Source organism: Lactuca virosa, chromosome 1 (assembly GCF_052849685.1).
Source record: "Lactuca virosa cultivar CGN04683 chromosome 1, Lactuca_virosa_CGN04683_v6, whole genome shotgun sequence".
NCBI lineage: Eukaryota > Viridiplantae > Streptophyta > Magnoliopsida > Asterales > Asteraceae > Lactuca > Lactuca virosa.
This window is the reverse complement of record NC_136426.1, coordinates 167,481,728-167,504,516: the sequence shown is the minus strand read 5'-3', so window position 1 is coordinate 167,504,516 and position 22,789 is coordinate 167,481,728. Positions and strand designations below refer to the sequence as shown.

The 22,789-nt window shown below is 35.4% G+C and overlaps 3 protein-coding genes and 1 long non-coding RNA gene across 4 annotated transcripts; 2 read left to right on the top strand and 2 right to left on the bottom strand.

Annotated features, from left to right (window-relative positions):
• Window positions 1-3,377: 3,377 nt before the first annotated feature.
• Window positions 3,378-12,794, bottom strand: LOC145160980 (uncharacterized). Its single transcript, XM_079080376.1, has 5 exons — window positions 11,640-12,794; window positions 11,509-11,550; window positions 7,218-8,225; window positions 5,007-5,912; window positions 3,378-4,451 (listed from the first exon to the last, which is right to left on the bottom strand). The coding sequence occupies exons 1-5, from the start codon at window positions 12,567-12,569 to the stop codon at window positions 3,768-3,770; spliced, it is 3,570 nt and encodes a 1,189-aa protein (XP_078936502.1). The 5' UTR covers window positions 12,570-12,794; the 3' UTR covers window positions 3,378-3,767.
• A 2,181-nt stretch (window positions 12,795-14,975) lies between these two features.
• On the top strand, window positions 14,976-15,400 carry LOC145123648 (uncharacterized). The gene is made up of 2 exons (XM_079058857.1): window positions 14,976-15,131; window positions 15,239-15,400. The coding sequence occupies exons 1-2, from the start codon at window positions 14,976-14,978 to the stop codon at window positions 15,398-15,400; spliced, it is 318 nt and encodes a 105-aa protein (XP_078914983.1).
• Window positions 15,401-17,506: 2,106 nt separating this feature from the next.
• LOC145123638 (uncharacterized) lies at window positions 17,507-19,559 on the bottom strand. Its single transcript, XM_079058847.1, has 3 exons — window positions 18,453-19,559; window positions 17,887-18,353; window positions 17,507-17,735 (listed from the first exon to the last, which is right to left on the bottom strand). Exons 1-3 carry the CDS (start codon window positions 19,557-19,559, stop codon window positions 17,507-17,509), a joined length of 1,803 nt encoding a protein of 600 aa, XP_078914973.1.
• Window positions 19,560-20,103: 544 nt separating this feature from the next.
• LOC145107320 (uncharacterized) lies at window positions 20,104-22,565 on the top strand. Its single transcript, XR_013707819.1, has 4 exons — window positions 20,104-20,499; window positions 20,608-21,415; window positions 21,495-21,772; window positions 21,851-22,565. It is a non-coding gene; the product is annotated as an uncharacterized LOC145107320 (long non-coding RNA).
• The last annotated feature ends 224 nt before the right edge of the window (window positions 22,566-22,789 follow it).

Here is a 22,789-nt window from a genome sequence, read left to right as displayed (position 1 = left end):
CTATTGAATTGGATTAGAATGAACATTACCACATCAAAAACATGTTTATAGGTTCAAAAACAGCTTAGGGTAATGATTCTAGTCCAATTCCAGCCTTAAAACTCGAAGGTATGCTGTCAGGGGCTCCAACTCGCCGAGAGCAAGAACAAACTCGACGAGTTGGATGAGTTTGTACATGGAATCGTCGAGTCCCCTGTCCAGACAGCAAAAAACTTCGATTTTCAGCCATTTCAGCAAGTATAACATAAAAACACGCCTTGGCTCTGATACCACTGATGGATTTTAGTATACTACAACATCCTATGGTGCACATACAACCCTAAATACCTTGGATCTATGGTTTCACTAATTATACATGCAAATGGATTCCAAGGCATTAAACCTATAACTAGCATGTAATTTGACATAAACAAATAAGATACTAGTTAGAATAACATACCTCTTTGTTGTAGCTTGATTCCATGGAGCTTAAGAGCCTAGTGCCCCAAGTGTGACACCTCAAATGGTTCACACAACACCAACAACAACTTTGAATAACTTGAGAGAAAAGTCCTTATGCTCAAAATCGGCTAGCCCTCACATATCAATCCTTAGCGCCGATTTCTGGAGATGTGGGGTCTTTATATATTGTGGCTATTAGGGTTACACCATGTAACTCATGTCTTTCCATATTCTTCATGCTCCATGGGTTAAAACCTCCATGGAGTATCCATGGGTTACTCCATGGGTTTAGCCCAACATGAAGAACTATGGATCATAAGCCCATATATATAAGAATGAATGATTACAATCAATCCCCATATATTTAATTAATGTCTTTTGATCACAAAATTAATTCTGAATTAATTCTTGATCAATACTAATTAAATAATATGATTTCATATTAATATATTAGAACTTATAATATATTAATAAATCATAAATATCCTTTTCTCACAAAATTCTATCCAAATCGTTTCGATGCCATGCAACCCAAATGGACCATGCCAAATCGGGTCAAGTACATACCAATTATAGTTATGGACTTAGACACTAATCCAACACTAAAGGTGACGATGTTCAATAGTTGAGCATTGGGAAATTCAAGAACCTCCCTAAAGAGGGGGGAACGAAATCTAGAGTGTCTCTAGGGTTTCCTTGGGCTCTAAGGGTGCCTTGGATGCCTTAGGGAGGAAGTTAAGGGATTAGGGATATCTTGGAGATACCTGCGTTCTCCAATACCTTCCTAAGACCTATATAAACCCTCCTTAGGGTTGAATTTCGTCCATGCCTTCTTTCTAAGTGCCTTGGACGAAATCTTGGCTCCTTCCCCCTCTCTCTATAGTTTTCCTTGGTTTCTAGGATTTCTTTGTGAACCATTAGAGGCGCGACATTTGTGGCGCTTGCTACTAATGGTCTTTCAAGCAAGGATTCCAGATTGTTTACAATAACAATCTGAAAGGTATGTATCCTAACCCTAATTTTATGTTAATTTCAAAAATTATAGATACCCCCAAGGGTTTCTTATTTTGTGTTGAATGCTTGTATGTCTAATAGAGAAAACATAGATCCAACATATTAGGGTTGCATGCACACATAGGGATTGTTTGTTATGCTTAAAACCCATCAAGAAAATTACACCTAGAAGGTGTTGAGACGCTTTAGTCATCATGATGCAAAGTTGTCATCTACTCCCATGATCGTTCATTCTCTAGACATTAAAAAAGAACCATTTGTTCTAAAAGAGGACGATAAAGAGATATTGAGCCCTGAGTGTTCATATTTGGGTTCAATAGGTGCATTATTGTACTTGTCTGAGTGTACTAGACTGGACATCTCATTTGTTTTCAATTGTCGTGCTCGACAAAGCACTATGCCAACACGCCACCACTGGGATGGTATTAAAGACATCTTTCGTTTCCTTAAAGGTACTATGAATATGGGTTTATTCTATCCCTATATGGCATTGAGTGAATCTACCACGAATGATACTTAGAATAACACGACCCTTGTCGGCTATGCTGATGCAGCTTATTAGACCCGCATAAGGAACGTTCCCAATCTCGTAATGTCCTTACCATCGGGAACACGAAGATATCATGGAGGTCTTGTAAATAGTCTCTACTTGCCACATCGACGAATCACTCCGAACTACGCCCTCTATGAGGCGACAAGGGAGTGTATATGGCTACGAGTTATCGTATATTAATATAACATTATTGTTACTGATTAAGCGCAATATGGTTACAACAAAGGGGAAGATATGGTGGATAACCTATTGACCCATGTTCAAATCCTGGCACCACTCAGCCTTTGTGGTCATGGAGGTTCGCCTGCAGTGACTCCAGGGCATGAAGCAAAGCCTCATGTTTGCAGCGGGGGATTAGTCGGTGCGCGAAAGCTGGCCCGGAAACCCTCGTTAGGGAAGTTCCCTTTCCAAAAAAAAGGGGATAACACTAAGAATATCGCGAAAATTGTTCTTTACACATGAACAACAAGAAATTCAAAAGATTGCAGCTCAGCATACTGGATCGGAGACGAATCATGCAAACTTGTTTAACAAATTCAAAAAATGCCAAATTGAAAAAAGTGAAAAAATATACAAGGTCTTATTCAGGGAAAAAAGTTGAGATTTATGAAAATAAAAGAGAAATCTCCAATAAAATTCTAATATTTTTTGTCAGTTTACGGTTTAATCCCAACAATTACTTTTTAAACTGAAAAGTCCCGATCATCTAATTTTATATGATAATCTGTTATTTTCTGTTAAAAAAATAAAATAAAGAGTGTTTCGTTAATTTGGGCAAAATATAAAATAATCGGGACTTTTCTGTTTAAAAAATAAAAGTAGGATTAAACTATAAACCGGCCTAAAATATTGGGATTTTATTGAAGATTTCCCAAAAAAAAAAAAAATAAATAAATAAATAAATAAAAACACAACATATGAGGTATTTATTGATATTAACCATATGCATTTTAATTGAAAAGAAAGGCATTCCTTAAGGAAAAAAAATTAATGGTTAATCCGAAAATAAAGGCAAAACATAGGGTCTTTTCATAATTAATCCTTAAGTGTTATCCTAGTTGGATAACCACGTCTAAAGCATTACACACACATCACGATGAAACCTGTTAAAATGTACAATTCGAAAAGTTTGTCAAAAGCCAAGGTCTTTATTCGAAAAAAGTATATTTGAGGTCTTATCCGGGAAATCATAAGGTTTTTTTATATAATTAACCCCTTGACGGATCATGGCGTGCCAATAAAAATCTATACAGCTCTTTCTCATAATAAAACATAATTAATCTTTAAGTGTTATCCTAGTTGGATAACCACGTCAAAAGCATTACAGACACGTCACGATGAAACCTGCTAAAATGTACAATTCGAAAAGTTTGTCAAAAGCCAAGGTCTTTATTTGAAAAAAGTATATTTGAGGTCTTATCTGGGAAATCATAAGGTTTTTTTTTATATAATTAACCCCTTGACAGATCATGCCAATAAAAATCTATACTCTTTCTCGTAATAAACATGAGGAGATTAACCTACTGAATCAAAAATAACAAGGGCCATTTTGGGTGCCTCGTGCGTGACACAGTAGTTATAAGTGGTTCACTTCTCCCTTTTTCTTTCACTTGGCAACGTACTATCAAAGACTTGTGGCGAAACTGTCTAAATTGTAACATTTCCTTCGGAATTTCTTTTCTAACTTTCCACCTTTTGAAATAAGTTAAAGCTTTCCCTTTTTCGGCTAGCCATCTTTCAAATGTTCGAAAACATTAGCCTAATTAGTGACATCTGAAACATACACTCTCTTTTCAGCCAACCTATTACCCTCCTCAATTTGTAGCTGCACGATGAGGTCCTCCACACTCATTTCCTTTCTCTTTTGTTTCAAATATTTCTTGAAATCCACCCAAGTAGGAGGCAACTTTTCAATAATTGCAGCTACTTGAAAAGTCTCGCTCAATGTCATTTCCTCAGCATGGATGTCATGCATGATTATTTGAAGTTCTTGCACCTGATCTACTACTCTTTTACAATCCGCCATTTTGTACTCTAGAAAACGTGCAACAACATCAGCATCCTCTGTATTGTACTCCCGCTCCAAAGATTCCCATAATTCTTTTGCTGTTTTAGTGGTACTATACTTGTTTGATAATGCCTCCACTAGGCTGTTTAATATATGATTGTGACACATGAAATCTGAGTTCTTCCAAGCATCGATGACAGCGGGTTCTTGAATGTCTCCTACTTGGGCATTCAACTCGGGTGGATCCTTAGTCAGAAATCCATCCAAGTTGAGTGCTTTCAAGTAGCCAATCATTTCCTGTTGCCAACTCTTGAAATCTAAACCACTGAATTTCTCTGGTTTGTGTGGAGCCACCAACACATTATGTGATAAAGGAGGAACAAGTTCATTTGTTGCAGGAACAATCGCTCTGTTGTTGGCAGATTTGTTTTCCATCTGAAACGGATGTTTTAATTAGCGTAGTATATAATATAATAGTTAAAAAAATGTTTCTTAAAATAATAATGCCTTATTCTGAGAACACCAAAACTGGAAATGTTGATTAGAAACAGAAAACAAAATGATTCTGCTTTGGAAATTCTGGAAATAATGATTTCTTTTTTGAATAGTAACCTATGGAAACCATAACTGAAAATCCAGAATCGAGAAAATATTCTTTTAAAGTTCTAAAGACGGAAGCATATAAGTTGGTTTCTGAAAATCCTAGAAACAAACAATGCTGGAAAGATCCAGTTTATGAAAAACCAGAATAACACCGGAAACAAAAAAAATAATAATAAAGTGTTCCTGTTTTCTTTCAACGAGTGGCAACAAAATGGGAGTCTGTTTTAAGATTTTTTTTTTCAAATAAAAAAAAACAGCGGCAAGCTGGAAGCAAACTAACAAAATATGTCCAACTTTAAACCTGAGCGGAGGCATGGGTCATACTCATAGTTATCAACTGTTCATTCCTTGAAATGAAAACAATTTCCTGAGAATATGAATACTTACTTGGTATTCCAATGCCTTCTTAAGTTGCAGTAGCACCTCACTAGTTGTTGGTCGCTGTTCTCTTTCACGGTGTAAGCATTGATAGGCAATCATTTGAAATGTAGACAGCGATTTTGGAACAATTTGTTCCTTTATGCCTTCAAAGACCATGTCGTCAAGTTTTCCCATTTTATAGTGGACTCTAATCAAATCGGCTAGAGATTGTCCACGATTCCCATTTTTGTATTCATGCACCAATCTCCCACACAAAATCTCGAATAAAACCACACCAAATGAGTATATATCAGATTCTTTTGTTAAGAAACCGATCTCAACGTACAGATGGTCACAATAGCCGAGTGTACCGTAAGCAGTATTTTCGATGACAAAATCAATATCCTTATTTATTGGACTTATCATAGAAAGCCCAAAATCTGTAAATTTTGCTTTCCAATCATCATCTAGCAGAATGTTTGAACTTTTGATGTCCCTATGTATCACCACTTCTTGTGTTACTCCACCTCCATGAAGGAAATCCAACCCGCTTGCAATATCAATACATATCTCAAGTCGTTTAATCCATGAAAGCCCATTGTCTGACAAGTACCTATCAAGACTTCCTCTAGACGCATACTCATAAACAATGATTCTTTCATCTAATTCGTTGCAATAACCTACAAGACCGATGATATTCTCATGTTTATACTCCAAAAGAATTTGCAGCTCCGACAAAAATTGTGGTTCTCCCTGACCGAACCGTCTGTCCAGCCGCTTTGCAGCAATGGCATTACATCCAGTAGCGTGTGTAATTTGTCCTTTGTAGACTTTCCCGAATCCACCCCTACCAATCAAGTGGTCATCACTGAAGTTTTGTGTGGCCGATTTTATGTCCTCGAGTGAAATTTTGATGCTGTCTTTGGAGTTTTCCTGTGAATTAATAAACACTCGATCAACTTGAAAATTCAAAAATAACCAGAAATGTATACCAAATTTGATATAATATTTGCTCAAAGTCAGCACAATTTGCTACACCATACGGCATTGTTATTCATTTACTCTAACTTTGGTCCTTCAACTTTAGGGTATTTTTCTTTAAATAAAAATTGGTATAATACGTTGGACAGTATCACTTTTTACATAAAAAATTAAATCATATTATTGTAAAATAATGTTATCATGGATTAGAAATGGTCTAATAGTCGATGTCTCATTTTTAAATTGGATATGGAATCGCCAATCGGGTAATAGATTGAAGATTCAACCTAATTCATGAAATAGAACTATATCCATTAATTAAAAAAAAAAAAAAAAACCTGGAAAATGTTGGGGTGCAAACCCAATCCCACATTGGATAATCCCTTCTACCATCAATTGGTTTCTAACTTTGATGTAGGTTAAATAGGTAGTGTTTAGTAATTACTAGTTAATAATGGGTAATTAAATAGTGTGTTAAGCTGCTGGAATGAAAAAAATATATTAGATATGTTTTTTTTTCTTCTTGTTCCTTCACCTAGGAGATTGATAGTTTATATATAAATCAGGATTATTCATATAATGTCCAATAACTAATCAAATTATATTTATTATGTAATTTAAAATAAATAAATATATTTATATGCAATTTATTTTAAAAGCATCCGTTATTTAATTATAATTAAAATTTATGTTTTATTTTTTCTTTATTTATCACTTCAATATTATTTAATTTCTATTTATAGATATAAAACAACATGTTTTGATAACTCATTTATCTTTTTCAGTCGACCAAATTTTGGAATGTAATGATACATTCAATTATCTCGTTCATTCCATTACAATGTTTATTTCATTTCTTTTTATTCCATTTCATCATACGAACATACCTAAGTTTTGAACAAAATTTCCTTTCTATTTTATATCATGATCGAATAATATAATATTTCATTAATGTCCATATCTTTTATATATGTTCATTTAAAATTGTGATATATTCTTACATGGCCTCAAATATCAAGTACTCACCTTTGATACATATATACATACATATGACTAAATAGGTTATAAATGTATATTAAGTTAGTGATAAAAAAATTACTTATTAATGATGAAATTTTACTAACCGATGATAAAATTGGAAATGAAATTGTTTGCTAAATTTTTTATGTGAAAATGTACAAAAGGTGAGGGAAAACTAACAAAGTGGTAACAAACTTTATGAAGGATTTGTGTCTAAACTGATTATATATAACTTACGTGAAAAGATAATGCTTCTTCAAGTTTCTTGACAATGACTTCCGTTGTTGGACGCTCAACTTGAGTTTCTGCGACACACTGATAGGCAATTATTGAAAATGCATATAAGGAATCTTTATCTGGTCCTTTATTTGGATTGAAAATGTTTTCATGAGTTTCTTCCAATAACCTAGGATCAACCATTTCCATTATTGTTCCCTCATTGAAGCGTCTTCTTGCGACAGGTGCAATCCCGTTAATATCTTCCTTGGTGTAAATTGGATCATTGGCAAACCTCCCAGACAACATCTCAAATAAAACTACCCCGAAAGAGTAAATATCTGTTTCATTCTTCAACCTACCCGTTTTATCATATTCCGGATCCAAATACACTTTTGTGCCCGCAATATTTTCTGTATAGAGTGTGTTCAACTGTTGATTCTCTGGGCGGAATTTAGAAAGGCCAAAATCAGCAATCTTCGCCTCCCAATTCTCAGTCAAGAGAATGTTACCGCTTTTTATGTCACGGTGTATTATCCTTCGATCATCCTCTATCTTGTTGTGAATGTAATTCAACCCACATGCAACATCAATGCATATCTTTATACGTTGCACCCAAGTAAGATTAGTCAAGCTACCGGTGTTTCCCAAATATTCATCAAGGCTTCCATTAGAAGCATGCTCATAGACAAGTATCATATGGCGACCTTCATTACAAAAGCCAAGAAGAGAGACTATGTTGGGATGCTTGCAACTAGTAAGCATTTCGATTTCTGCAAGGAACCCTTGTTCTCCTTGATTGTCTTCTCTAATTAATATCCGCTTTATAGCTACAGTGCTACGTTTCTTTGGAAGTTCGCTTTTATTTTTCACTTCTAATGGCAATAAATTTTTGCTATCAAAATGGTCAAGTTCTGCTTTGTAGACATCACCATATGTGCCCGACCCAATGAGGTATTTTTCAGAAAAATTCTCTGTTGCCTTTTCTATATCAGGTAGTGGGATCTCTAAGTGTTCCAAGTTTTTCCCCTGCAAAAAGGTGGTAGCGTAATTATATGTCATTTTTATATAAATACTTTCAAAAAAATATAATAGCAAGGGCTGAAACTAGTTCATCATCGCTTGTGTAATCTTATCTAATACTAACATTTTTAATATAATAGATTTATATGTTTATGTTTAAATTATTATTCTTATTTAACAAAAGTAATTTCAAATAATCTCTTAAAATCTTGTTTTGTTTCAAATAAAAAATTTATACGTAAAGGAATACGTCAAGTAAGTTAATCTTTTGGTGCTACTTTGTGTTAAGTTGTGGATACTGGTTCACCATTTGATCCGATGGTCGGCGTCCCAGAAAGAGATTTCTCGCTGGCTAGTTCCTATATCAGATTCGCCTTCAATTTTGTCAACCGCCAATCTTTTGTCAACTCAGGGCTTGACCTCATTGGCAGTTTTAGGTTTTAGGTTAACTTACTGCTATTGAAGGCGAATCACCTTTCGACCCTATGGCCAGGGAGCATATTTATCTGTAAAATAATATGTAAAGTTTGTTATTTTTTCGTGGTATTTTGTGTTAAGTTGTAGAGTTTGATTCAACATTTGACTCTATAGCAGCACCGTATGCATAAATTTTTCATGGGTTATATAGTTTCGATATCATATTCGCCACCAATTTTGTCATGGGCCAGTTTTTTTGTTAGAGTTTATGGGCTCTCTCTCTCTCTCTCTCTCTCTCTCTCTCTCTCTCTCTCTCTCTCTCTCTCTCTCTCTCTCTCTCTCTCTCTCTCTCTCTCTCTCTCTCTCTCTCTCTCTCTCTCTCTCTCTCTCTCTCTCTCTCTCTCTCTCTCTCTCTCTCTCTCTCTCTCTCTCTCTCTCTCTCTCTCTCTCTCTCTCTCTCTCTCTCTCTCTCTCTCTCTCTCTCTCTCTCTCTCTCTCTCTCTCTCTCTCTCTCTCTCTCTCTCTCTCTCTCTCTCTCTCTCTCTCTCTCTCTCTCTCTCTCTCTCTCTCTCTCTCGTTGGACGTAGCCAATTGATCTGATCGTGGCAACCACATAATTGTGCTCTTGTTTTTGTTTTGCATTTATTACTCTGTGTGAAATCGTTTATTGTTGGTTAAAGTGCTTAAACACTAACAATATCAATCGCCTAGTCAGGAACTAATCGCGGACCGTAAATTATGAATGAATTTTTTTAAATAAATAAATATTACCAATATACAAGCAAAATAAGTAAGCAACCATGAAAAATAATCTTATTCAAGCATTTCAATTTTTAAATGACGAATCATCATACCATAAGGTATGTACCTCAAAGTTCAAGAACAAAGGTAAAAGGGGTCAGTTGATCAAAAGGAGATTAGTTGATCAGGAGATGGAGACGAGAGCGAGACATGTCTGGTTGGAGGGGACATGAAATGTAGAAGAGGGTGAGGGAGACACATATGGTGGTGATAGAGGAATGATGTAGAGGTGGCCGCCAAAGATGGATGAGATGGGAAGTAAAGGTGAGGGCTAACATGGTGGCCGAGAAATCGAACCCAGAAGAAGGACAAAGGGAAGGTTTTGTATGTGATCGATTGCTAGCGATAGAGATTCCGATGAGAAGGCAATGATGTCGGAGGGAGGGCATAACCCTAATCCCTTTCTCTCTTTCCTTATATTAAACCTTGAAGCGATCAAGAAATAAGAGTTCTACAACTTCTGATTAGTGTTAATCGGCAACATCCACGATGGAATGGAGTATGTACTAGAGACTAGGGCTGAAAATCCTAACCCAAACCCATCAACCTTACACGATATATAGCAGATTAGGTTGTGGGGAGTGGTCACAACAAAACCACCGGCCAACTCAGCACCACATAGGTATTTTACCATTCCATAACCAACCTACTAGATTGTGGAAATGGTGTTTACCGGTGGGTTGGTAGTGAAGTAGCAAAAAGGAGGAGAGAGAAAAAGAGAAAATGTGAGGGAAATAGGAAGGACCAATCAAAATTCTTGTCTTGTTCCGTCTTCACCACAACTAGAAGCCACTTCACACCCAAACCACCGGTCCACGGGGCGGTGTTCAACGGTGGGTTAGTGTGCCACGTGTATGCCACATACGAAACTCATGTGTGGTTTGCTTTCCACTCCGGATAGCCTTAGGAGGATATTTTCAACATGTTTAATTAAATAGGTCAACCCATCTAACCGATTTAATTAAATGTGTTGGGTTAGTGTTGAAATTCACAACAAGTTTACAACCCGCCAACCCGTTTAAAGTTTTTTTTTTAATATTTTTTAATTTATATTTACTTAGCATTATTATTTAATTGATTACTATTTTTTTTAATACTTCTTACAAAAATCGCAGGTTAGTAAACGTTATTGAAAGTCGAGTTGCGTAGAATTTATAAATTAAACATTTACAATGTTTTATGGATGTATGAACTTAGTTTTTGTTTGTGTGATGGACTTATAGATTTATGGTTGCATTATTTTTAAAATTGAATAATTGTTGGAGTTTTTAAGTTTTATGTTATTTTATTGGAAGGATTACATGATTTTTAAGGAGTTTTTTTGGAAATTTAATTTGGTCTACTTGGTTTCAACATGTTTATCAAATATATTAGGTTGGAAAAACAATAAGCATGTTGACCTAATTTCAACCTGTTTACTTAAACTGATAGGGTTGGTTAGAGATTTTTAACAAGTTTGATTAATGGGCCAACTATCGTTTATGACCCAACCCAACGCCACCACTACTGCAGACAGAGACTTGCTGACTGGGTCCGGTCAACACTTTTTGGCTGACTCGGTCCGGTCAGCTTGTTTGGTAAGAAGCTACTGACCCATCTCCTGACTCGATCCATTAAAAAAAAGAAGCTGTGAAAATAATCAAACTTTCCAGATGCGTTCCTATGTTCAATCCTTATAACAACTAAACAACTATAAAGTTGAACTTTTAAAAATAATCAAACTTTCCAGAGAGAGTTTCCAACAAAAAAGAGTGAAAAATGAAGAAAAAAAAATTAGTTTTTATACTAGCCACAACTATGTTCATAGATGTGTTCCTGTGTTAACAGATGGACTATTCCATCTACGAACGTACAAATCGCTAAAACACGTCTATGCTTTAGGGACTTGTACGTTCATAGATGGGTTGCAAAAATCGTAGATGTACTTAATCCATCTCCAATTTTGGTGTCCAAAAATGCAATTTGAATTTTTTTTCTTGGCTATTTTCCACAAATTAGTTAACATATTTGCCTAAATTTACAATTTTCTCTTGTTTTAAATTATTTTCCAAAAAAAAAAGAAATCGATTACCTTTAAGCTCTTGGATGTTGTGCCTTGACCAATCGTGTAGACCTTATGTACGAATTGCAATAATAGGAAATAATTAATAAACATAACAAGCATCATGACATAAAGGAGAATGGAAAGAGGAAAGGTCTTACAGGATTTTCATGTTTCCATTGAGATTCCAAAGCTTTCTCAAGTTTTACGACAATCTGATTTATGCTTGGGCGTTGTGATCGCTGTTCCTTCAAGCAGTAATATGCTGTTTCTGAAAAGATTCTGAATGATTGTGGGTCCATTTGTTTCCGCAGATCCGGATGGATAAGATCATCTAGTTTTCCTACTTCATAATGGGATTTGACCAATGGAGCTAATAGCCTACTATTCTCCTCTACCATTACTGCTTTCATCCCAGAAAGTACTTCAAATAATACAACTCCTAAAGAATATATGTCGGACTTGTGGCTCACACTTCCGCTTTGTAAATATGTTGGGTCACTGTAACCAAACGTACCAACAGCGTGTTCAAGGCAAAGACGGTGCCTTCGTGCTGCTTTTTGATTAATGGAAAGATTAAAACCACATAATTTTGGTTTCCAGTTGTCATCTAGAAGAATCTTGGAGCTTTTGATATCACGATGTATGACGCTGAAATCGCGTCCCTTATCATAATAAATGTAACTCAGCGCGTGGGCAACACCGACACATATCTCCAATCTTCGGATCCATGTCAGGGTCGGATCTCTTAGAAATTTGTCCAGATTTCCGTTGGTCTCAAGCTTTGTTATAATGATCTTCTCATCTTCCTCATCACAGAAACCAACAAGGGAGACCAGATTTTCATGCTTGAGACTTGAAAGAATCGAGATCTCCTTCCAAAACTCAGTGTCTCCTTGCCCATTCGCACGATCTAACCTGTGTGCGAAAATATCAATCAGTTGTTCAGACCGCAAGAGTTGTCCTTTGTAAGCGTTTCCAAATCCAGTTCTTTCAATGATATTTGATTCAGAAAAATTGCTGGTGGCGGATACTATCTCTTCCAGAGGGATTTGTAAATGAGCAAACTTTTTGTAGGAAGATGAAGCCATGATATTTGTGTTTACAAGTAAAACGAGAGCAAGAAAAGGAGAGGCAGCAAATGAATGTGAAGAGATAAGAACGCTCAATGAAAAGCAGATATGGAGTTGTGTGTGTGTGTGTGTGTTTTCAAATATTGGATTCCTTCCCAATCTATTTGTGAAGACAGGATATTTTTAATTTGTCTTCCGGTAATAGGCTTTGGACCCCACAAAGTCATTACTAGACTTATGTTAGATATTGAATAATACATCCAACTTTACAAATTTTAATTGATTGTCATATTGATTATCTTTGTACTATTTAATTATTTATATAGTTCTATTAATTCTAATCGATTGTCTTAGAGATTATTTTTCTACTATTCATATATTTCTATTAATTTTTTTGTTTTGAAATTCATTGTCTCAACAAAGTTCAATAAAACATTAGAAAAACTAATTTATAATGTTTATTTTAATATTAGAAAACTTTTATTTTTTCCATTAATTAAAAAGTTCAAACTGCCATGGAGCTCCAAGTTTTAAAAATGGCATTTCACAACTAAGTTTCACTCATGATAGTTACACTTATTAACTCATTCAACATTTCCATTGAATTTAATATTATGGACGTTCTTATATTAAAGTTTTTATTTTTACTACTAAGCTTTAACTTTATTAATACAATACGTTTAGATTCCCCTTATTTTTATTTTATGATTCATATCTTTTATAATATTATGTATATATTAACTTACTTATTCAAAAAAATATATAAATAAAATTTATATAAAACTTGTAACAAGTTAAAATAGAAATTATAAATACTATAAAGTAGCTAAAATTTAACTTTTTATTTTTAACATTTATAACTTATAATATATTACATGTTCACCATTTTATATTTTATATTTTATAACAAGTAAAAGTTTTACCTACATAGAATATGTAGCATTTCAACTTAGAAACTATTTATAACTTTTAACATATTATATTCTTATGGATAAATGTTGTCAAGTTAAATTATAAACTGTAAACTCGTTAGAGTAGATTTTCCGTTTCAAGAAAACAAAAACACTCATTAGACAGTCTGGTATACCGGCATTGAAGGGGCTCGTGGTCTACGTGGCCACGAGCGTTGTCCGTGCACACCACCCTGGACGTTCGTGGTCGTGGTGGTTCGTGGTGGGGAGGACGGAAGACCACGGTCGTTGCCTTTCTCAGCCAACCTTCTTCTTCTCCCTCTCTCTCTGTTCTTTGTCGTCTCCGGTACACCAACACAGTTCCGTGGTTCGTGAAGGTCCCCGTGGTTCCGTTCTTCGTGACAAGCATAACAGATGGCCTTAGATCAAACAAACCTGACACACACACACACACACTCTCTCTCTCTCTCTCTCTCTCTCTCTCTCTCTCTCTCTCTCTCTCTCTCTCTCTCTCTCTCTATATATATATATATATATATATATATATATATATATATATATATATATATATATATATATATATATATATCGGTAAGACAGAGATTAATATCGAAAATTAATCGAATACCCTAAACTATAAAAGAACTTATAATTTTTTAAAATAAATACTACCAGTATTATAACAAAATAAGTAAATAAACATTACAAACTTATCGTGTAGTACTGAAGCTTTTAATTTATGAATAATTAACCAACATTGATGTCGTGAAGACAAGCGGCCACCAATTCCATGAAAGAGAGTAGACACGTAGAGAGCTAATGAGAAGTTAGAACTCTGACTTTTTGTTTACCTTTTTTTTTTTTTAATTTTTGTAGTTTTATTTGATTTTTTTACTTTTTTTTTTGACTTTTTAAACGATTTATTAACTTTGCCATTTTAATTTTGTTGCTCACTTAAGACCGATTAGGGCTAATTATGACCGATTAAGACATGGCCGATTAGAACCGATTAGTACCAAGACCAATTAACATGACCGACTAATGCTAATCATAAGCAGTTGGGGACTGTCTAAGCTGATTTTTACAACACTCTATTAAACCTTAAATTTTAATATATATATATATATATATATATATATATATATATATATATATATATATAGAATATTACATTTTTCTTGAAATTTAAGAGGTACAAAACTCAATACATCATATACAACCATGTTATGCTTATTACTTACTATATATGTATGGGCTAATGGCATAAAAACCCTCAAATTTTCACAAAATTGACGGATTTGCCCAAAGTTCAAATTTAGGTCCGTTTTTGCCTTAAACTTGCATTTAATGTGTCGTTTTTGCCAAGTAGTCGGTTTCCCTTTAATCAACCGGTTACCACTTGCTTAGGTGGAAGATACGTGGCATTTATCATTTAAAAACCCATTCACAGACATCCTCGTGTGCAATTGATCCCTTCGACCCCCACAGTTAGTCACAGAGCTACAACGGAAAAATGACAACTTTGTCTTCAAGATCAAGCTTCAATGGTGGTACAAGAATGAGGAACAAGAAGGTAATAAGATGCGACTGTGGTGATGTTTGTGGTGTATCAATCTCACGAACACCTGATAACCCAGGAAGAAAATTTTGGGGCTGCCCTAATTATCAGGTAAAAATCTATTTATTTTTGTACTAATTTCTCCCTAAAATTTTAGGGCTGCTCTAACTTCCCAAAGAGGAACGTATGTAATAGAACCCTAATTTTTTTTGTTGTAGGTGGAAGGAGGTAACTGTGGTTTTTTCAAATGGGCGGATGAAGAACTAGGTCAAAATATGGAGATGTGTCATACAGAGGAGATCAATCCATTGTTAGAAGTGATCATAGGGTTATTAGTGGTTATATCGTTGATGCTAGCAATAGTGGTTATTAAGATGTAGTTTTGTTGGTTTTTCCTGTATTAGTAATATATTAAGGGTAATGAAGAATTGTTACATCTTTGTAATGTTTTTTTTTTGAACGGCTGAATGTTACATGTTTGTAATGTATTAAGGGTATTAATGGTAATGTTATTAATGGTAGTTAATTGCTATCTCATGTATATGTTGCATGAATGGAAGTACATTGCATAAAAGGAAGGGCTAATGAATGGAAGTACAATGAAAGTACATTAGTTACATTCACAATGAAAGTAAACTTTGCATGAATGGAATTGCACTAACTTGCATAAAAGGAATTGCACTAATGAAAGTACATTGTTAATGCTTAACATTTACTAGAAAATAAAATAAAAACATCATGGTTACCATTATAGGGGGCATCCATTATAAACCTTAATATAAAGCATCCATTACATAAGTTTTACTAGCATGTAGCAGCCATCCATTTTGTATACCAAAACATGTAACCAAAAGCTTAAAAAATATCCAAAAAAGGCAAGCCATAAACAAATGGATGTATGCTGCAAGTAGTGGGTGTATATCAAAAAATAACCAAAAAGGGCTACCTTTACAATTGCCCAATGATACCATCCCCACTTTTGCCCCCATATACCTAGGTAACTACTCCAAATCTACTGGATAGCTAGATGTGGAACCCCTTCCATCTTTGTCAAAACAAGGTTTCTTCAGCTTTTGCAGGATGATCCTTTCTGAGGGCTTTCTTGTCCTTCTAGGTGGTACATACCCTTCATCATCAACATCATTTCCCTCCAAATATGCTGCATCATCCTCACCAGCACCATCACCTTCATCCTCAATATCACCATCACCCTCTCCATCATCCTCACCAGCACCATCACCCTCTCCATCACCTTCACTAGCACCATCACCCTCACCAGCACCATCACCATCACCCTCACCCTCACCCTCACCCTCACCTGCTACTTCACCAGCATCATCAACATATGGAATATCTTCAACTTCATTCACATCCTGTTAATAAATATTTGAAAAATACTTATTAATAAAAGATATAAACATGTTTGTTACTAATGTTAGCAATTATAAAATGATGAAGTCAAACTAACCATCTCAACTGGTGGCATATCATCCAATTCAACTTGAACCCCTCTCATGCTCTCTATTTCAACCATGCTATATTCTGCCCCAAGTAGGTCTGCTACACTTTCTAGATCTAGCATCACCATCTCTGGGAGAACATCACTTGCATTTCCTTCAGTGAATTCAGGTTCAGGATTACCCTCATTCTCATATTGACTTTTTTCATCAGTACCTTTAAGAATAGCATCCATTGCATCTTCAACCTCATCAAGTATTTTTGTCAGGTCAGGTTCAACATCCTCAACACCTTTTTCATCATTAGCATGATGAATACTTTGAATAATAGCATCCATTGCATCTTGGAATCCATCACCTTTCTGATAATTATACTTTGCTTAGCTAAGAGAAGCTTCAAAAGTGCACATCATATCAACCAAACTATCATCATCAATATCTTCTTTGTCAAACAAATCTTTCATTTGTTCCTCACATCCCCTACCTTCAACATGACCATCTAAACCATCATGCTCATCAAGTAGAACTCTATCTTCAACAATGCTACCACCTCTTTTTATCCCCAACTTCTTTTTGCTTTTAACAAATTTAGAACTTGATGCTTGATTTGGGTCAGATTGGACCTTTTTCCTTGGCCTTCCTTTCTTTTTTGGTAGCATAGGAACTGCTTCCTGCCTCTCAGAACTATCACATGATGCTTGAGTGGGTTCAAATTGTTCCATCCTTGGCCTTCCTTTCTTCTTTGGTGGCATAGGGACATGTTCCTGCCTCTTAGACCTATCACATGATGCTTGACTGGGTTCACATTATTTCTTCCTTGGCCTTCCTTTCTTCCTTGATGGCATAGGGACAAGTTCCCTGGTTGCATTCTTGCATCCCTTCTGGTTATGGCCATACTCAAAGCACTTACCACACCTTACAGTTCTTGGGGTGTGTACTCTTCCATCATTTTCAGTTACATGTCTCCTTCTATTGACCTTTGGCCTACCAGGCATTCTCCTTGACACTGGTGGCAAGGGCTTTATGAATTCAGTTTGAGGCCATAGATTTGAACCATTCCTTAGAAAACATGTGATCAATGTACTCATCAGGTGTTTGCTGGATATAGTTGATGGTTGCAATGGCATGAACACATGGGATCCCAGCCAGATCCCATAACCTGCAGGTACAATGCCTTTCATCTAAATCCACCATGTAGCTATCACATCCTCTCCTTGCTTCAAACACATGTTGTTGACTATGAATTACTAACCAAAACCTACATCCACAAGTTACATGTTAAAGTTTTACCTAATGAAATTAAAAGAAAAGTTACATGTTAAAGGTCTACCTAATGAAATTAAAAGAAAAGTTACATGTTAAAGTACTACCTAATGAAATTAAAAAAAAGTTACATGTTAAAGTGTTACCTCATGTTCTTCTCAAAAAGCTTCATCTTCTTTAACACTGCTGGACATATACGGGTATTCCATTTAGTGCTTTCCTCAATCATGTGAGCAAACCTATCCATGATGTATATCCTTATTTCTTCAAGCATTGTGATCAATGGTTTTTTTCTAGCATCCACAATGATGGAGTTGAAGCACTCTGATATACCATTCTCCACTGCCTCACATGCATACCATGTACTCATGTAAGCTCTACACCATGTTTGGGGTTCTTTGGACATGAGATGCTTATATGCACCAGGATTGAGCTTTTTAATTGTGTCCATATGTCTCTTGAAATCACCTTCCACACAGCTCATAGCTGCAGCCCAAAACAACTTCTTCAAGTCCACCCCAGTGTAAGCTTTTCTAAAATTTGCATATATGTGTCGGGCACATTGCCTGTGCTCCACATGTGACAATATATCTTTAACAGATTGCAACAAACCCTATAAGAAAACCAGCATACATGTAAGTGTTTATAAGTAATTTGAAAAGGATTAATATGTTATAAAGAAGCTTACTTTATGTTGATCTGATATAAATACCAAGCCCCTTCCATCAATAAGGTCTAGATCACCACTCAGTAGCTCAAGGAACCAAGTCCAGTTGGACTTATTTTCCACATCAACAACAGCCCAGGAAATTGGATAAACCTGGTTGTTGGCATCTCTACCAATGGATGTTAGTAGTTCACCCTTTACCTGCCCCTTTAGAAAGCACCCATCAAGCCCAATTACTCTCCTACACCCTCTTTTCCAGCTATCACTTAGTTCTTTGAAACAAATGTAAAACCTGTGAAAATAATTCTTTCCATCTGGATTGGTTGTTACACCAACTTGACATGTGGACCCCGGGTTTGACCTTAACAATTCATGGGCATAATCCCATATCCTTGCATAATGCTCAGTGAGTTTACCTTCTATTAAATTTTTGGCCCATTTCCTTGCCCTTCTAACTTGTCCTATAGATACCACACACCTATACCTTTGTCTGATGTCATCAATCATTTCCTGAAGTTTCATCTTTGGCTTATTTGCAATTTCAGTCACATAATGTCTTCCAATCCATTCAGGAGACACAATGGATCCAAACTTAAACTGCCTAGAACATTTATGGTCACCATTCATAGCTTTGATTTGAAAAGATCTTTCTTTGTACATCCATGCAGCATAAATTCTGAAAGGGCATTTATTCTCTTCCTTCCTATTGCCACATCTAGCTACAATTCTTTTACTATCACATTTTTCAAAGTATATTCTATAGCCATGTATGGTGACACAAAACTTCAGTTGGGCAGGGGATTCAAAGATGTCACCAAGCTTTGGTACCATCTTGTCCCACTTGATGGTTGGGTCATGAATTCTATAGTTTTTTTTCAATACCTCCTGTTCATCTTCATCACTCTGCCAATCAGTAGCATGGTACACTTGTGCTCTGATTTCATCTGCCATACTAGAATTTCGTAGGTTTTCATCACTTAATAAAACATTTAGGAAGATATCCTTACATTTATCGAGTGAGGACACAAATTCTTCCTCTGGTTCGTGGTCCATGTAAATGCCGTGGAGTTCAAAATCCATTTCACTCAAGCCAGCAAATGACTCATGTATGCCAGCAAAGGGGTCAGCATACCCTTCGTCTGATGAAGCCATTACACCCTCCTGCATCAACACACTAACTTTAGGAACACATTTCAAGAAATGTTGAATGTAAACGTAATTTCAGTCAACCTGTAAAAACCTTACATTTCGAAGAAACTTTTACCCTAATCGTCTCCAAGAAAACCCTTTTTTTTCTCTGTGTATACAGTCGATGAAATGGGAAAAGGTGAAGAGTGATCAGGTTATAGAGGGAGATGAGATGCGACAGTTTAACATATGTAACGGAATTGGAGTTTTTTTGCCAAACGACGTTAATGAGCCTTCCACCTAAGCAAGTGGTAACCGGTTGATTAAAGGGAAACCGGCTACTTGGCAAAAACGACACATTAAATGCAAGTTTAAGGCAAAAACAGACCTAAATTTGAACTTTGGGCAAATCCGTCAATTTTGTGAAAATTTAAGGGTTTTTATGCCATTAGCCCTATATCACTATATGTATCCTTCAATTACTTGACATATATTACCTAGGTTGACATATATGTATCCGTTCCATTACTTAAAAAAAACATTAATATCATTTCTCTTATTTCGATGTTAACTCATATTTTCTCTCAATCCAACACTCATATACCCTAATATGAGAGTTGTCGTCACTTCACTCGTCCTTCTTTCTTCTACACCAGCATCGTATTTGACTGCCATCTCCAGCATTTGTCTACGCTCACACCAATTAATGACCCCTACCACCGTCCATATCTGAACCTCTCTCTTCCCTAACTTACTATATAACCCCGACACCAATCACCAAATTACCATCACGAACGCCACAATCGCCTAAATCGTCGATGCCCTCGTCTCCACCACCAACTGGTGGCTAAACGTCGATGGTAGCCCTGCTCTGCCGTTGATGGCATGTCTACTTCAACCGACGCTAAGATGCTAACTGATCTCTCCGTCCTTTATCTCCACCCTCCTCTCTACGAACCATGAGGTATAACGTATTGTTCCTTCAATACATCGATTAAAAATATGATTTTTTTTCTCACCACCACCTACAACTTCACACAATTTTTTTATCAACATTTTTGATGAAATACAGGTTGCTCATGAGAGTCCCGGATGTGTGGAGTGACTTTTCGAACTTAATTAATCTCTCCAAGCACTCATAATGCTCTCTTCTGATTATTATAGGCAAATTTTCAATACTTCTTCCAACTATTTTACTCTGTGTGTGATTGTCGATCCTATAGTATAGTTTTTCTTTAAGTTTGTTTACTAAGTATAATTCTTTAGGAGATTTACATCGAATTTTCTGTTCAATGCAAGATGCGAATGAAAAATAGTTACAAAGGCTCAGTAGTATTGCGTTAGAAACTCTCTAATGACTCTATTCCTCAAGAGACAAAGTAAATTTTCCTTTTCTCTGTGTTTATTTTAGGGTGAGAATTTAAAATGCACTCAATAGTAACCTACTCTTTCTCAGTCTATTAACTATGATTTTATTTGTTATGTCCTCATTTAATTCTTATGAAGATGAAAGTCTACTCTGTTAGACGGATCCAGGTTCTTATTCCTCTTCTCATTTTCCTTCTCCTGTCCTTTATAAACATTTTATTTTCTTAATAATACCATTATCATCCTCCTATTTCCTGCTTCAACCATATAAAGTTAGGCACCTCATGCCATCTCTAATGGGAAACTTTCTATGTGAGTTGTCCCCCTCTTCAAAACCTGAATAATATTAAATTATAAATAATACAAACAAGTTGTTCCCAAGTTGAGTGTTGAATGTTTACTAATAATTTTTTAGAGTGGTGGTTATCTGTATTTTGGCCCACAGAAATATCTTGAAAAGAGGGATAAAGGATTAAGTATCAGATGCATAAGCTCCTAGATCTGAATTTATGGTATCAACTTTCAAAGCTTTCTATCTAATTTCTCTGTTTTTATTCTAATTCAAATGTATTATCCATCTACTTTTTCTAGGTCAGCTTTGGCAACGGAAGATAGGTGCAGAAAGCTGATTTTTGATCATCTCACAATGGATTGGAGCGTTTATTTCTCCATTTTTCCGGATTTTGTAGGCTAAGAAAGAATGCTTTGTAATCCATGTTAATCTTTTGTTTTTTTTAATGTTTTTCTTACCAGGAACATGTTTTTAGTCTAAAATAGTGATTTCCTTCTTAACTAAATACTACCTCATGACTTTCGCTTTCATAACAAAGTTTTGATGGGAAAGACCAATTATTCTGTTCCATGTTAAGGTTTGTTTTGGTATTACTAAAAGTTTTTTTACATACTAATAAAATAAATGTCTCTTATGGACTAAGGTTGAAATGCAGAACCTGATGGTAACATGAAGTCAAGAACAGCCTTAGGAGTTTCTTAAAATCATCCTTTAAAGTATCTCGGATGTAAAACCAAACAACTCAAGAAACCCTCTTCAGGTAACTTCTCAAGAAACAAACAATTCACAAGATTGAGAGATTCCACTTGCTTCCAAATAGCAATGAAGTTCATTCCATCAAACACTTGTTATGCACATATTTCGTAAAAAAATCAAAGTTGTTACTAGTATTAGAAATTGGATGACAAAGAAAATAAGAAAAAAACAACTACATACCTTTCAAATGATATCTGATTTAGCATGTTGTTGGTCTTGTAGTTCTCAGTCAAAATATTTCTTGAATCATGGGTTTGGAATTGACATCGAAAGATGCTAATTCCTCTAAACTCATATTAGGAGTAGCACCGTATACCATCGAGGAGTAGCACCTTGTATTATCTTCAACATCATCCCAAAAAATAGTTCTTAGACAAATTTGAGGGGTAGCATTGACTCTATGCTAGTTTTACCCTTGGGAATGAGGGTGGTGGATGCGATTCCATTGGCGGAGGGAAGTTGTATTCAAGCCACTACCATCTTGTCTCATGCTACATCATTCAAAGGGAAGAAAAGAAAGGCCACGTGATATGCGCCCAAAACCAAATGCAAGTTCCTCTAGCCTTTTCATTTCAGTTCTTCTGGTTTTCATATATAGTAAGGATATATGTATGTGTGTGTGAATGTGTGTGTGTATATATATATATATATATATATATATATATATATATATATATATATATATATATATTATCTTATAAAAGAAATCTGACTATTTCCATAAATAGATTGAATATAATAATATTATTTTTTTAAGACGTCCAAGTGTTTAAGCTTAAAATACAACAAACCTATAATATTATAATATTATAGTTTAAGTCGTCCAAATGTTTAAGCA

What these genes read in the sequence shown, in the direction of transcription:
- LOC145160980 (XM_079080376.1), bottom strand. Translation starts at nt 12,569, where the DNA reads ATGGCTTCATCTTCCTACAAAAAGTTTGCTCATTTACAAATCCCTCTG. An exon ending in CAACATCCAAGAGCTTAAAG is followed by an intron (nt 8,226 to 11,508) that starts GTAATCGATTTC and finishes ACCTTTTTGCAG; the next exon opens with GGGAAAAACTTGGAACACTT. An exon ending in AGAAGGCATTGGAATACCAA is followed by an intron (nt 4,452 to 5,006) that starts GTAAGTATTCAT and finishes CATCCGTTTCAG; the next exon opens with ATGGAAAACAAATCTGCCAA.
- LOC145123648 (XM_079058857.1), top strand. Translation starts at nt 14,976, where the DNA reads ATGACAACTTTGTCTTCAAGATCAAGCTTCAATGGTGGTACAAGAATG. An exon ending in GGGGCTGCCCTAATTATCAG is followed by an intron (nt 15,132 to 15,238) that starts GTAAAAATCTAT and finishes TTTTTGTTGTAG; the next exon opens with GTGGAAGGAGGTAACTGTGG.
- LOC145123638 (XM_079058847.1), bottom strand. Translation starts at nt 19,559, where the DNA reads ATGGCTTCATCAGACGAAGGGTATGCTGACCCCTTTGCTGGCATACAT. An exon ending in TTATTGATGGAAGGGGCTTG is followed by an intron (nt 18,354 to 18,452) that starts GTATTTATATCA and finishes GTTTTCTTATAG; the next exon opens with GGTTTGTTGCAATCTGTTAA. An exon ending in CTTTTTGAGAAGAACATGAG is followed by an intron (nt 17,736 to 17,886) that starts GTAACACTTTAA and finishes TTGTGGATGTAG; the next exon opens with GTTTTGGTTAGTAATTCATA.